Consider the following 11,713-nt stretch of genomic DNA (forward strand, 5'->3'; position numbering starts at 1 on the left):
ATTTGAGAGAGCCAAAATTATGCTATGATTTGTTAGAATTGCTCTATGCGCTTCACTTAAAAAAATTGAGCTATGGAATTGCTCTATGCTTCACTTATATCTTTTTGAGCACTGTGTGCTTTAATATTTTTGAAGAAATACTCTATTGCTTCTCTTAGATTTATTTGAGAGTTAGTAAATTTTTGAAGAAATTCTCTCATGCTTCACTTATATTATTTTGAGAGATGAAAATCTTTATGCTCATGTTCTTCACTTAAATTTGTTGAGCTTGTCAAAAGCACTTGTCAAAAGCATTGCAATATATGAAACTAGTCCCAAAGTGATAGACATTCAAGAGGGATATAATAAAAACTTTCATGAAGATAATTGGACAAAATAAACTTGATTCTTTATAATAGTTTTGAGATATGATGATAGTAATATAAGAGTCATGTTGATGAGTAATTATGCTTTAGTAAGAATATTGGTGTTAAGGTTTGTGATTCCCTATGCAAGAACGAAAGTCAATAGTTATGCAATGAAATTACATCCTATTCATGGTGCATTATTCGGTGTTAGTTATGCTTAATGCTCGTTTATGTGAATTTTCGTTTCTTGGTTGGTTGTTTCTCAATCTTCTTGCTAGCCTCCACTTGTACTAAGTAGAAATACTACTTGTGCATTCAAAATCCTTAAACCCGGTTTTGCCATATGAGCCCACCTCACCTACCTATATGTGGTATTTCCGTGTCGTTCTAAGTAAATTTGTATGTGTCATCTCTAATTTTCAAAATAAATTTCCTTTTTGTGTGCTCGTACCGCTCATGAAGCGGCAGGGGGTGGCCAATATTTTCCATGCTAGATGTGTTATTCTCAAGACGAGTGTTTATTCACTTGTCATTGCACGAGAGTACGATGGTAATAGGGATGCCCAGTCCCGAAATGAAAAAGAAATTTACTTTATGTTGTCAAATAATAAATTCCTTTGAAAGTGTTGGTATGGACGGCACCCGTGGATACAGCTAGCCGTGGAATGTGAAAGTATGGTAGAAAAAATAATAAACTTTATTTTATGTTTGGGAACCGCCTATGATATATATAGCATGTAAAGTGTTGGGATTTACTCGGGTATTTTCGTTGACGAGAAAAGCATGCCTCTCAAAAAAAATATCTCACAATTTAAACTTTGAGCTCTGGCACCTCTACAAATCTCTACTTCCCTCTGCGAAGGGCCTATCTATTTACTTTATATATTTTTTTTTTTTATTTGAGTCTCCGTCTTCTCTTATAAAGCACAAGCTAGGGAGCACTATGATCATACTTGAGCATTGGATGTAGCTAATATTCGAGTGTGTTTCATGAATGGATCAATGATTGAGCATGATGGGCTAGGGATAACTTTATTTAGTGTTGATATTTTGAAAGACATGGTTGCTTGTTGATATGCTTGAGTATTGAAATCTTCATGTCAAAACTAGACTATTGCTTTGAACCATATAAAATTCCAAATGTCCATGCTACAAAAGAAAAGAATATGTGATGAACATGTTAGGCAGCATTTCACATCAAAAATTCTGTTTTTATCATTTACCTACTCGAGGACGAGCATGAATTAATCTTGGGGATGTTGATACGTCTCCAACATATCTATAATTTTTTATTGTTCCATATGCTGTTATATTATCATTCTTGTATGTTTTACAATCATTTTATAGCAACTTAATATCATTTTTGGGGACTAACCTATTGACATAGTGTCCAGTGCCAGTTGCTATTTTTTGCTTGTTTTTTACTTCGTGGAATATCAGTACCAAATGGAGTCGAGACGCAGCGAAACTTTTTGGGGATTTTTTTGGACCAAAAGACACCTTGGGGGCCAAGAAAGCACCAGAGGGGATCCCCGTGGGGACCACAAGACACATGGGCGCGCCCAGGTGGGTTGTGGGCCCCACAAAGGTCTCTTGCACCGCCTCTTCGCCCTATAAATTCCCAAATATTCCAGAAACCCTACGGGAGTCGACGAAACACAATTCCAGCCGCTGCAAGTTCTAGAACCATGAGATCCAATCTAACACCATCACGGAGGGGTTCATCATCCTCATTGGTGTCTCTCTGATGATGCGTGAGTAGTCCACCATAGACCTAAGGGTCCGTAGGTAATAGCTAGATGACTTATTATCTCTTTTTGATTCTCAATACATTGGTCTCTTGGAGATCTATTTGATGTAAACCTTTTTGCGATGTGTTTGTTGGGATCCGATGAATTTTGAGTTTATAATCAGATCTATATCCATGAGTATTATTTGAGTCTTCTTTGATCTCTTATATACATGATTATTTATATCCTCATATTTCTTCTTCGAATCTTCGGTTTAGTTAGGCCAACTAGATCAATTTTTTTTGCCATGGGAAGAGGTGCTTTGTGATGGGTTTGATCTTGCGGTGTCCTCTCCTAGTGACAGAAGGGGTAGCAAGACACGCATGTATCGTTGCTATTAAGGATAACAAGATGGGGTCTATTCCTAAATGAATAGATCTTGTCTACATCATGTCATCGTTCTTATTGCATTACTCCGTTTCTCCATGAACTTAATACACTAGATGCATGCTGGATAGCTGTCGGATGTGTGGAGTAATAGTAGTAGATGCAGGCAGGAGTCGGTCTACTAATCTTGGACGTGATACCTATATGTTGATCATTGCCTTGGATATCGTCATAATTATTTGATCTTCTATAAACAGTAATTTGTTTACTCACCGTATGATATTTTCTCGAGAGAAGACACTACTGAAATCTACGACCCTCGGGTCTATCTTTTATCATATTGCTTTCAGATCTATTTTTATTCGCATTTGTTTTCAGATCTATTATTCCAAAACCCAAAATACCTTGCTGCATTTTTTTCTTTATTTATTTTGTTTTGTGTTTTATCAAGATCTATTTATCCAAACTTATACAAACCGATCTATCTTTTTACCGAGGAGGGATTGACAACCCCTCTTACGTGTTGGGTTGCGAGGATTTGTTCTTTGTGTGCGGGTACCGTTTACATAGTGTTGCTTAGTTCTCCTACTGGATTGATACCTTGGTTTCATAACACCTACCGTACATGTACTGCATCATCCCTTCCTCTTTGGGAAATACCAACGCAGTTTCAAGCCGCATCATCCACCAGTTCCACTAGCGGGCGAGACGGATCTCGCGGGCGGAGCGGTAGGAGTCGAGCAGTGGCGCCTGCTCCTTCAGGTCCGCGTCCGGTGTGATCGCCCTGCCAGCGGCGAGCTGCTCCTCTGGCTGCAGGTGCTCCCGGAGGACTTGGTGGTTGTGGGCGGAGTCGGCATGTGCCTCCCATACTGCTCCTCCTGCTCCTCCCGCACCATGTCCATGTAATGGGCGCGGACCTCGCCAGTGGAGAAATTTTTTTACGGGAGCACCTGCAGCGTAATGTCCAACGTTTAGTGAGAGATCAATACATGTCCAACGTTTAGTGAGAGATCAATACATGACCACGTTTACGGGAGAAAGTACGTCTGGATCGCTCTGCGAACCAATACATGACCACGTTGGATAGCTTCCGCGGTCCGGACAGCACTGTCCGGACGTATGAGGACGGTTTGAAGGTCGTCGTTGGATATTGCCTTAACATGCAAACATGCATGAGAATTTGATTATATATGATAATTATATTATACAACAATCAAAGACGATAAACCACATGTAGTACTCATATTGTTGCTTCAAATATTTATGTTTCATACAACCAATTTTTATTAAAATATATTGCAAAACGTTCACGCAACAGCATGCAAGGTATCATCTAGCTACGAAAGAGTACTTTTTTTTGCGGGAATACAAAAGAGTATATTAACATGTCGAGGAAAAAGAAACAAAATATTCAACGATCATTTTCACCGTTACCCAGGAAGTAAAAGCACCTGCAGCATTGGAAGCACACACCACGTGCTATATTCCTACGGATCCTGCAGCGAATTTCAACCCAAGCTAGACTGAAGAACTGACACAAATTGGGTGATCACCCGACGAATCTACCGAATCTAACGAGCCAAAAATGTCTTGGCAATGTTTGACTGAATCTGATTACCCACCAACAGGCAGCAGGAGTTGTAGCGGCAGCAGCCGACCACCGGGGAACAAAACTACAAGCTACTCCACCAGCCGGGGAGTAGAACGGAGAGTATCCAACCGCACCATCGCGTGCCGACGCTCAGCGAGTGGAACGTTTCAGGGGAGCAGATCGATGAAATCCACCAGCGATTTGCGCTACTGTTGTGCTGGGCACATGCCTGCACGGAGCATGGCCGGCGCGTAAACTCGTGGCGTACGACCGGCTGCCTCGTGCTTGGTACCGATCGATCGCTGCGAGAAAAGTTAGGAAGGGAGGCAAGTTTTGCTTGCAGGATGGACCTTGAACGCCCCTGATCTCTCACTAAACGTTCTACTGCCCGCAGAACAAACATCGCCGAAAAAACGGGAATATATCCACGAAAATACCAACACATGTATTAAGTCTACAGCTTAAACCTGGATAGACTGGTTTGTGGGAAGAAACCTAACAATCTGAGTTATGCTCGTCCCCGCTAAAAAAAAAATACGAGTTATGCTCAGTTCGTAGAATGGGAGTAGGAATTAATCTGGTGGCCATCACAGCCGCATTTTGGCCATGTGGTAGGCACTCGGGATTTTAGGTTTTCAATAAGCATTACACGACGAATGTTAAGATCTCTAATTGATGCTGCACCGTACACAGGGTAACGATCTGTGATTTGAATAAAATTAAGCCAGGCTGTGCTGTACGTACGAGCGGTTGGTGTTGCATCGCCTTTTGGAAGCAACACAAAGCCTCGCCCTCGACTAAGCGTCGCTGTTGGTCACTATCGAACACAAAGTTCGTTGCCAAAGTTCAGGACGAATTAAATAATTAATCCCATTCCGTAAACTTTTGCAGGCTACTTGTGGCCGAAATAGGACGTTGTGCGATTGGTAGTCAACTTGTCAAATGGGCCAATTATCGACGTATGTTTTCTTCGTGAAAGAAGGAGAGAGATTTAGAAATTGTTCTGAAACAGACGTTCGTCTCGTATTGTAGATAAAGCAATCACTGTGTCCATATGTTATCTTCAGCCAAATACAAAGATAGCCACTTGCAGCTAGGAGAGATAACCATCAACCCAACCCAGCTGCACACTCAGCAGCATGCTAGATAATAGAGGACGTTGATAATTGGTAATAAAGCTGTGAATGAAGTGATAACGATCCTTGTGGCTTTTCTCCTGGGACTGAAAGTAGCTCAATCTTATACTAGTATCAACTTGCACGCGATGCATTGAACTGGATCTTAAATACAGTTAGGCGCGCTAAGCACACCAACAATGAGGAGGCGATGTGATAAGCTTCCATTAGTGGGCGGCTAATGCGCGCTTTGGCCTTTTGCAGGGAACACAAGGCATTTTGCTCTGCTGAATTTAGTTTCTGGGAAAAGAAGAAGAAAGATGGCCAGGTTGTATTTGATGCCGAAAAACATGCAAACCAGTCACGCTGTGTCCCAAGATTATCTCCAGGCAACTTGGCCATGTGTCATGTGTGACGATGTTGGAGAGAACCGTAAACTAAAACGAAGGCGCGAGCATTATTACGTTATTGAAAAGGAACTTTTGAGTAGAGCAATGTGTTGCTCCAAATGATGGAGAAAATGTCACACAATGTTTACTCACCAGTCATCACGGCGTGTTTACTCCAGGAATCTGTCCCTGTGCAGTGCACAGTATCAGGGGGGTGGGAGGGGGCGGCGGGAGCAGGGGGGAATTGGAGCAGGGCGGAAGGGCGCTGCCTGCCTGCCGCTCACATGACGGCGAGCGGCACAGCCCGCACAAGGGCATGTTGGCGTAATGGACGACAGGTTTGCTCCGGTGCTTGACCCTCTGCCTCCCATGTGACCTGAGCGAGATGAACGGAGGTAACCGCGGCGCGTACGATGCAAATCACGATGGTTTGTGTTCCTTCTCTCCGACTCGTTCCTGTCGCCGGAACTCGCGGAGAACTTGAGTTGGCCTACGGGCGAGTGGGCCGGATAGCCACGGCGACTGGTAAAAGGACGAGCAAGGTCGTTTTGCTAAACAGGAACACATGCCGTTTTGCTAAACAGGAACAAAAGAATGCGATTTTCTAACAGCTTTGCAAAGTAAAAAAATCAAGATCAAAATCCACCGCAGTGAGAAATTGGAACGACCATGCCCACGCCATAACAGACACCCCCAAACATGCCGTCTCAATCCATTATTCGGTTTATATTCCATATATAGCTCGACCGTCATCTTAAGTAGTTCCGAACGTTCCTTGATTTCATTTTGTTCAGGCTATTCCCAGTCTTGCACACACCGTCATCACAATTCACAACATCTTCTACACAAAAAGTTCAGGCATATATGCACCAGGAAATGACCGGTTGCCACACAAAAACTCCATGAACAAGGGCTTCCACGCAATGTAACTTTGCAAGACTTTAACCTTGTTGGTCGCTGTAGGGTAATATTTCAGTCAGCAACTCAACATACCCAATCTTTTCAGAGGAAGGCCACTAAAACAGAACCACAAAGAGATACCCAAGTTACCCAACAAAGCATCGCACAAATGAGTACAGCTAGTCTTTACATCTGAATATAAATTAAGAAATCTCTTAAATTACTTGTACTCGGGAGCCTGAACTAAGAAGCAGGCGCCCATTGTTCAGCTATCTTTCAACAGTCTAAAGGTAATTGCTAATTTGTCTCACCTAAAGAACATGTGGTTTAAGTCCACGTCAAAATGATTCGGCGGAACTATCAAAGCCTGGGTAATAGTTCTGATATCTTTTGACCTTTCTTTAGGTGAGGGCAACAGCTTAATGACAATAAATACATCAACAAGAGCTATGATCTATGAAGTACAACCCTGAATTGGCAGATCGACACGAAAATATAAGACTATGAATGTACAGTATGAAAAAAATTGTTTATAGAGCTGAACTCCGGTGACTCATACAACCTTCTTCACTCTAGAGATTTGAGAAGCCTGAACAAACCAGCTGCTTCTCTTATTCGAGAAAACGCAATGCAGAAGGCTTGTACCTCAATGAATAGATCTTCAACTGCACAAAACAAATACTTCACAGTATAACCATTTTGATCTTAATCAGCAAAGAAATAAGTACAACAAGGATGAGCATGCCCATTCTATGATTCAAATCACCAATCTCCCAATTAACATAACACTTTATGCAACTGGTGTGAAATTAGAAAATATGCAGGATTCAAGAAACCAGTGGGTTTTTTCTTTAAAAAGATGGCCAGAGTTGTCTAAACATTGCGTGAAGCCCAATTTCAGAGCATCTACAACCGGACACCCACTTCCAACCTAATGTCCGGGCAGACAGCCGAGACCGAAAATAGCTACCCAACCGGACACCCCAAACCCAGCCCATATGTCCAGCGCCCCTCATATCCAGCCCGCATGGCGGGCGCATATGGGTCGGCCCGAACACACCCTGGCATGTCCGCCACGTCGGACTGGCCCATCTTGACCCCACAAAATCCCGTCCCTATCCCCACCACGGACCAAACCCTAGCCATTTGTCTCAGCCCACCCTACTTCCAGTCCGCTCAGCCCCTCCCCTCCCCACCCTATCCGGTCATCTCCAGCATCACTAACAGCGGATCTAAGTCTCGAAGGTCCGGATTCCTCAATTTGGAGCTCGCCACCTGCTTGGACGAGGAGAGAGCCCTCCTAGTCGCGGTCCGCCGTTCCCTGGGGGATACCGGAGCTCCAGCGTGGAGGACGCCCCGCTGCAGATCCAGCAGCCGGGCGTCTTCATCGCCACTCCGATTGGGATCCAACGGAAGCTCGTGCCGCGTGCCTGCTCCGTCACCTCAGCCGGTGAGTGCGGCTGAGCGGGTCCCTGGCAGAAGGTTCTGGCACCCTGGCTCAGCGTATCCCCCGCACTTCCCTGTCCCGCGACGTCGGCCTCAGAGTCTGAGGTTAGTGGCGGCAATGCCCAAGGCCATGGATGAGCCGGATGCTGCCACTGCGGTGACATGCCCGATGTGAAAGGGTGAAGGCTTGCCACGCAGCGGCGGCCTGCGACGAGTATGCCCATGCCCGGATCCTGGCGAAGCGGCAAACCCAGGCCACCCATGATCTCGCGGTGGATCAAGCCCGGGCCGTTCGTACCCTCGCCGGCCTTCCCCACAAAGAGGAGGATTTGAACATGTTCGGTGTCGTGTCCGACACATCCATCTCCGACGCCAAGCAGATCTGCCTCGACCCCTATTGCGTCTTCGAGCGCTACTTCCGCAACCACGAGGAGTCGTGGACAAGGACATGGACAAGGGCTAGGTCAAGGGCAGCAGCGGCCATTGTGGAACTTCCTCTCTAGTCCTATAAATTAGTAGAACATGCTAAATTTTGGTAGTCCGATGGCATGTATGATGAACTTCCTTATGTTATGTCCTAGTTTGATATGTCCTGTATGAACCAAGTCCTATGTCCCTGTATGAACTATGAAAGTACGTGTGTTGATCCACGTTGCATGCTTGTGTATGGATTTGAGGGTTTGGATATGAGGTGGACGGCTGCGGGCGCAGACAAATGAGGGGCGGCCGGCTCTGGGGACATATAGGGGGGCAGATTTGCTCGTTCCAGTTGTACATGCTCTCAAGGACTAGATGATACCAGTTCGATAAACTTTCTTAGACATGATGAAAACATCAACCTTGAAAAGGCCCAAATTAGAAGGGAAAATGGAGGGAAGACACTGGCAGCAGCCTTTTGGGAAATAAGGTCCTGAACCCTGCTTCTATAATTGTACCGACATAGTTCCCAACAGCTAAGCAGGTTTTTTGGGCATGCAATCACCACCGATTTAAGTTCCAGCATATAATGTGCAAACCCTGTTAAATTATTAAACTTCCCAGGGAAACACCACTGTTTTACATTTCTGGCAAGTGGCAAGTGGTAAGTACAACAAAACATTCCCGATATAAGTTATATTCACAAAACAGATATCATGTTGAACTAAGGCAATTAGTCGAGTTCATTGCAACGTGCAATAGTTTAATAATCAAAATAGAGCTAATTTTCACATGTATTTATTTAAACCTACAATGGCATGCACACTATTTTACAAATCTGGGATTGAAGTTTATAGTGCTATATGCTTTATCAGCTTAGCATTTATCACAGCATATCATAAACAAATTGCATAGCTGAAGATAGATCAAACAAAAGTAGCTTGCAAAGAACAAGCAAGATGCAAAGGCTTCTATACCAGAGAAGTTCATGGATCATGACATGTAGACCCATACAAACAGAACAGATCAACTCATAAGTGTAAAAAAAGGTTCAGAAGAGAAATCCGTCAATTGCACATTGACACACTCACCATTTATTATCTTGTTCCGAATGAGACTCTGTAGAAAAACACAAACTAGTCTCACAAGTCTGTTTTGCATGTACTTATCCTGCAAGCAATGTTATCAAATAATTTCCTGTCAGTCTTCAACATAATAAAGACAGTAACGTGCATTGCAGAAAATGAAATAATAGAACATTGCGAGAATGAAAATCTTGTGAATATGGAGTTAAGAATAAGCTTACAGCCATAACATGTTATAAATGCATAGAAACGTTACACAGATATAATATAAAACACAAACGACTCTACGCAGGTAGACATAATGAAGAAATTACTAATGTCTGTCAACCGTAAGAGAATTACCACCTAGGGATCAACCAACAAGCATTTACAAGCTGAGGAATAAAATGGCCAAACCACCATTGTCACTTTCGGGAACGATGATTGAAACTATATACATTTTTATCGTAAACTTGCATCAACCAACTATTGTTATGAATCATACTTATTATAACAATCCAAGATGATCACCTCTGACCTTCCTGGAAGAAAAATGACATACAAAAGTAAGAACAAACCTTGATATTTTGGCATGACCGGATACAATTTGAGATGTAGTCATGAATGAATCCTGGTGGTAGATCTACTGCTGTAGTAAGCCTGTTTACAACTTCCATTGAATGCAGGCTCATTTCCATGTGCACAAGAACATTGAAATAACTGTCAAATATAAAGCATGTGTGTAACCTGTTATGATCAGATAAACACATAAATTGAAAATATACGAAATTGACAAAATGAAACATTTTTGTACATACGAATCCATGTCAGGACAATTGATCAGCTTTGAAAGAACATCAACAGCAATGAGTGGATTATGTTCAACAAGGTCCTGAAACAAGGACATTAGTAACCCTTAACATGAAGCATGGAAAGTTTTCAACATGATGTCAAGAGTACATACTGGAAGCTTCTCTGGTGTCATTCCGCAATGATAAACTAGCTTCCAGTCCCTGGCTAAATCTAAAACAACTTGCTGCAACAAGATATGAACCATTAGGCATGTAAAATGATCGAAGTAGCCAGTATAAGAGTAGGGGTTGTGGTCACTATAAAACAACCAGTGACACATGTAGTCATGCAAGCCTAGGTAAAACACTTCTTCATTCTATAAAAAAGGTAAACACTTATTTGGCTGATGCAACCTATGCATGCAAATGTAGATGCTAGTCAGCTATAACCATTTCTGCATTTCATGTTTCCAAAGATACGACACATTTATTTCATGGTTATAACACTGACTTTCCTGTTTAGCAGTTTTCATTTATTCCTTTTCGCAATGTCCGTTTTCCTTATTTTAGGAGAACAAAACTGGAGGACCAAACTGAAATAAGCCATTTCATTATTGACTGCAAAATTGTGATGTCATCACAGTAGCTATTGTGTTTGGATCTTCCGATGCAAGATTGAGTAAACAACGTCCTACGTGGTTGTAAACCTAAAGTTAACCAATTCATATTTAACATTATTTTCCCAATATAACGAAGCATTTGATGATCGAAGTGAACCTGGTACTTCAAATATATACTCCCTCCGTCCGGAAATACTTGTCATTGAAATGGATGTATCTAGACGTATTTTAGTTCTAGATACATCCATTTTCATCCATTTTGATGACAAGTAATTCCGGACGGAGGGAGTATAACCTATCCAACTTAAGAAAGCAGTCAAATATTTCCAACTTAAAATATGCATAATCCTTCCAACTTAAGAAAGCATTTGATATAACGGACATACAGAAGTAATAAATCTTTGTGACTTGAATGCTGACCATAGACCAATAGCTGGCTGGCCCCTCGGCATGAAAAAAAATGAGGCCTAGCCCTTTGAGGTATATTTTTATAGAAGATCTCTAAGCACCAGCACACTCAGGGCTCGAACGCTGGTGGGCTAGCATGCTCCCTGCATGCTTAGCCAACAGGGTGACACCCTGTTCTCGGCCCCTTGGCATGACAAAGCATTCAGAGTATACACAAGGGTACGGACAGCCATCTTGAGCACTTCTTCTGGATACATCTGAAATTGATGGTAGTTGATTCGAGGATCCACTATACTAGAGACATGGCGCCATTGAGGTCACCAAGGCACACATTAACTTCCATGGTTAGCTCTTATGTGCAGTCCTTAATCCCATCCCTTTTAGAGTTCAGGGTAGTGCAAGGCCGAACTACCGAGGTATAAACCGGGATAAAGTTTGGTGCATTGAGATCAAGGGTAAACTCTACAAGTTGCCCATGCAGCATTAGTGGAGACACATTCACTTATGG

At 42.8% G+C, this 11,713-nt stretch overlaps 1 protein-coding gene across 1 annotated transcript in view; it reads right to left on the bottom strand.

Annotated features, from left to right (window-relative positions):
- Nucleotides 1–6,639: 6,639 nt before the first annotated feature.
- The window catches only part of LOC119295211 (CCR4-NOT transcription complex subunit 11-like), a 14,928-nt gene continuing 9,854 nt past the window's right edge, over nt 6,640–11,713 (bottom strand). The window contains exons 8-12 of the mRNA XM_037573577.1: nt 10,351–10,422; nt 10,205–10,278; nt 9,965–10,106; nt 9,414–9,492; nt 6,640–7,124 (exon numbers count right to left, since the gene is read on the bottom strand). Of these exons, the coding sequence (XP_037429474.1) occupies nt 7,027–7,124; nt 9,414–9,492; nt 9,965–10,106; nt 10,205–10,278; nt 10,351–10,422 (465 nt within the window). The 3' untranslated portion in view covers nt 6,640–7,026. The remainder of the gene's footprint in view (nt 7,125–9,413; nt 9,493–9,964; nt 10,107–10,204; nt 10,279–10,350; nt 10,423–11,713) is intronic.

Source organism: Triticum dicoccoides, chromosome 4B, assembly GCF_002162155.2.
Source record: "Triticum dicoccoides isolate Atlit2015 ecotype Zavitan chromosome 4B, WEW_v2.0, whole genome shotgun sequence".
Classification (NCBI taxonomy): Eukaryota; Viridiplantae; Streptophyta; class Magnoliopsida; order Poales; family Poaceae; genus Triticum; species Triticum dicoccoides.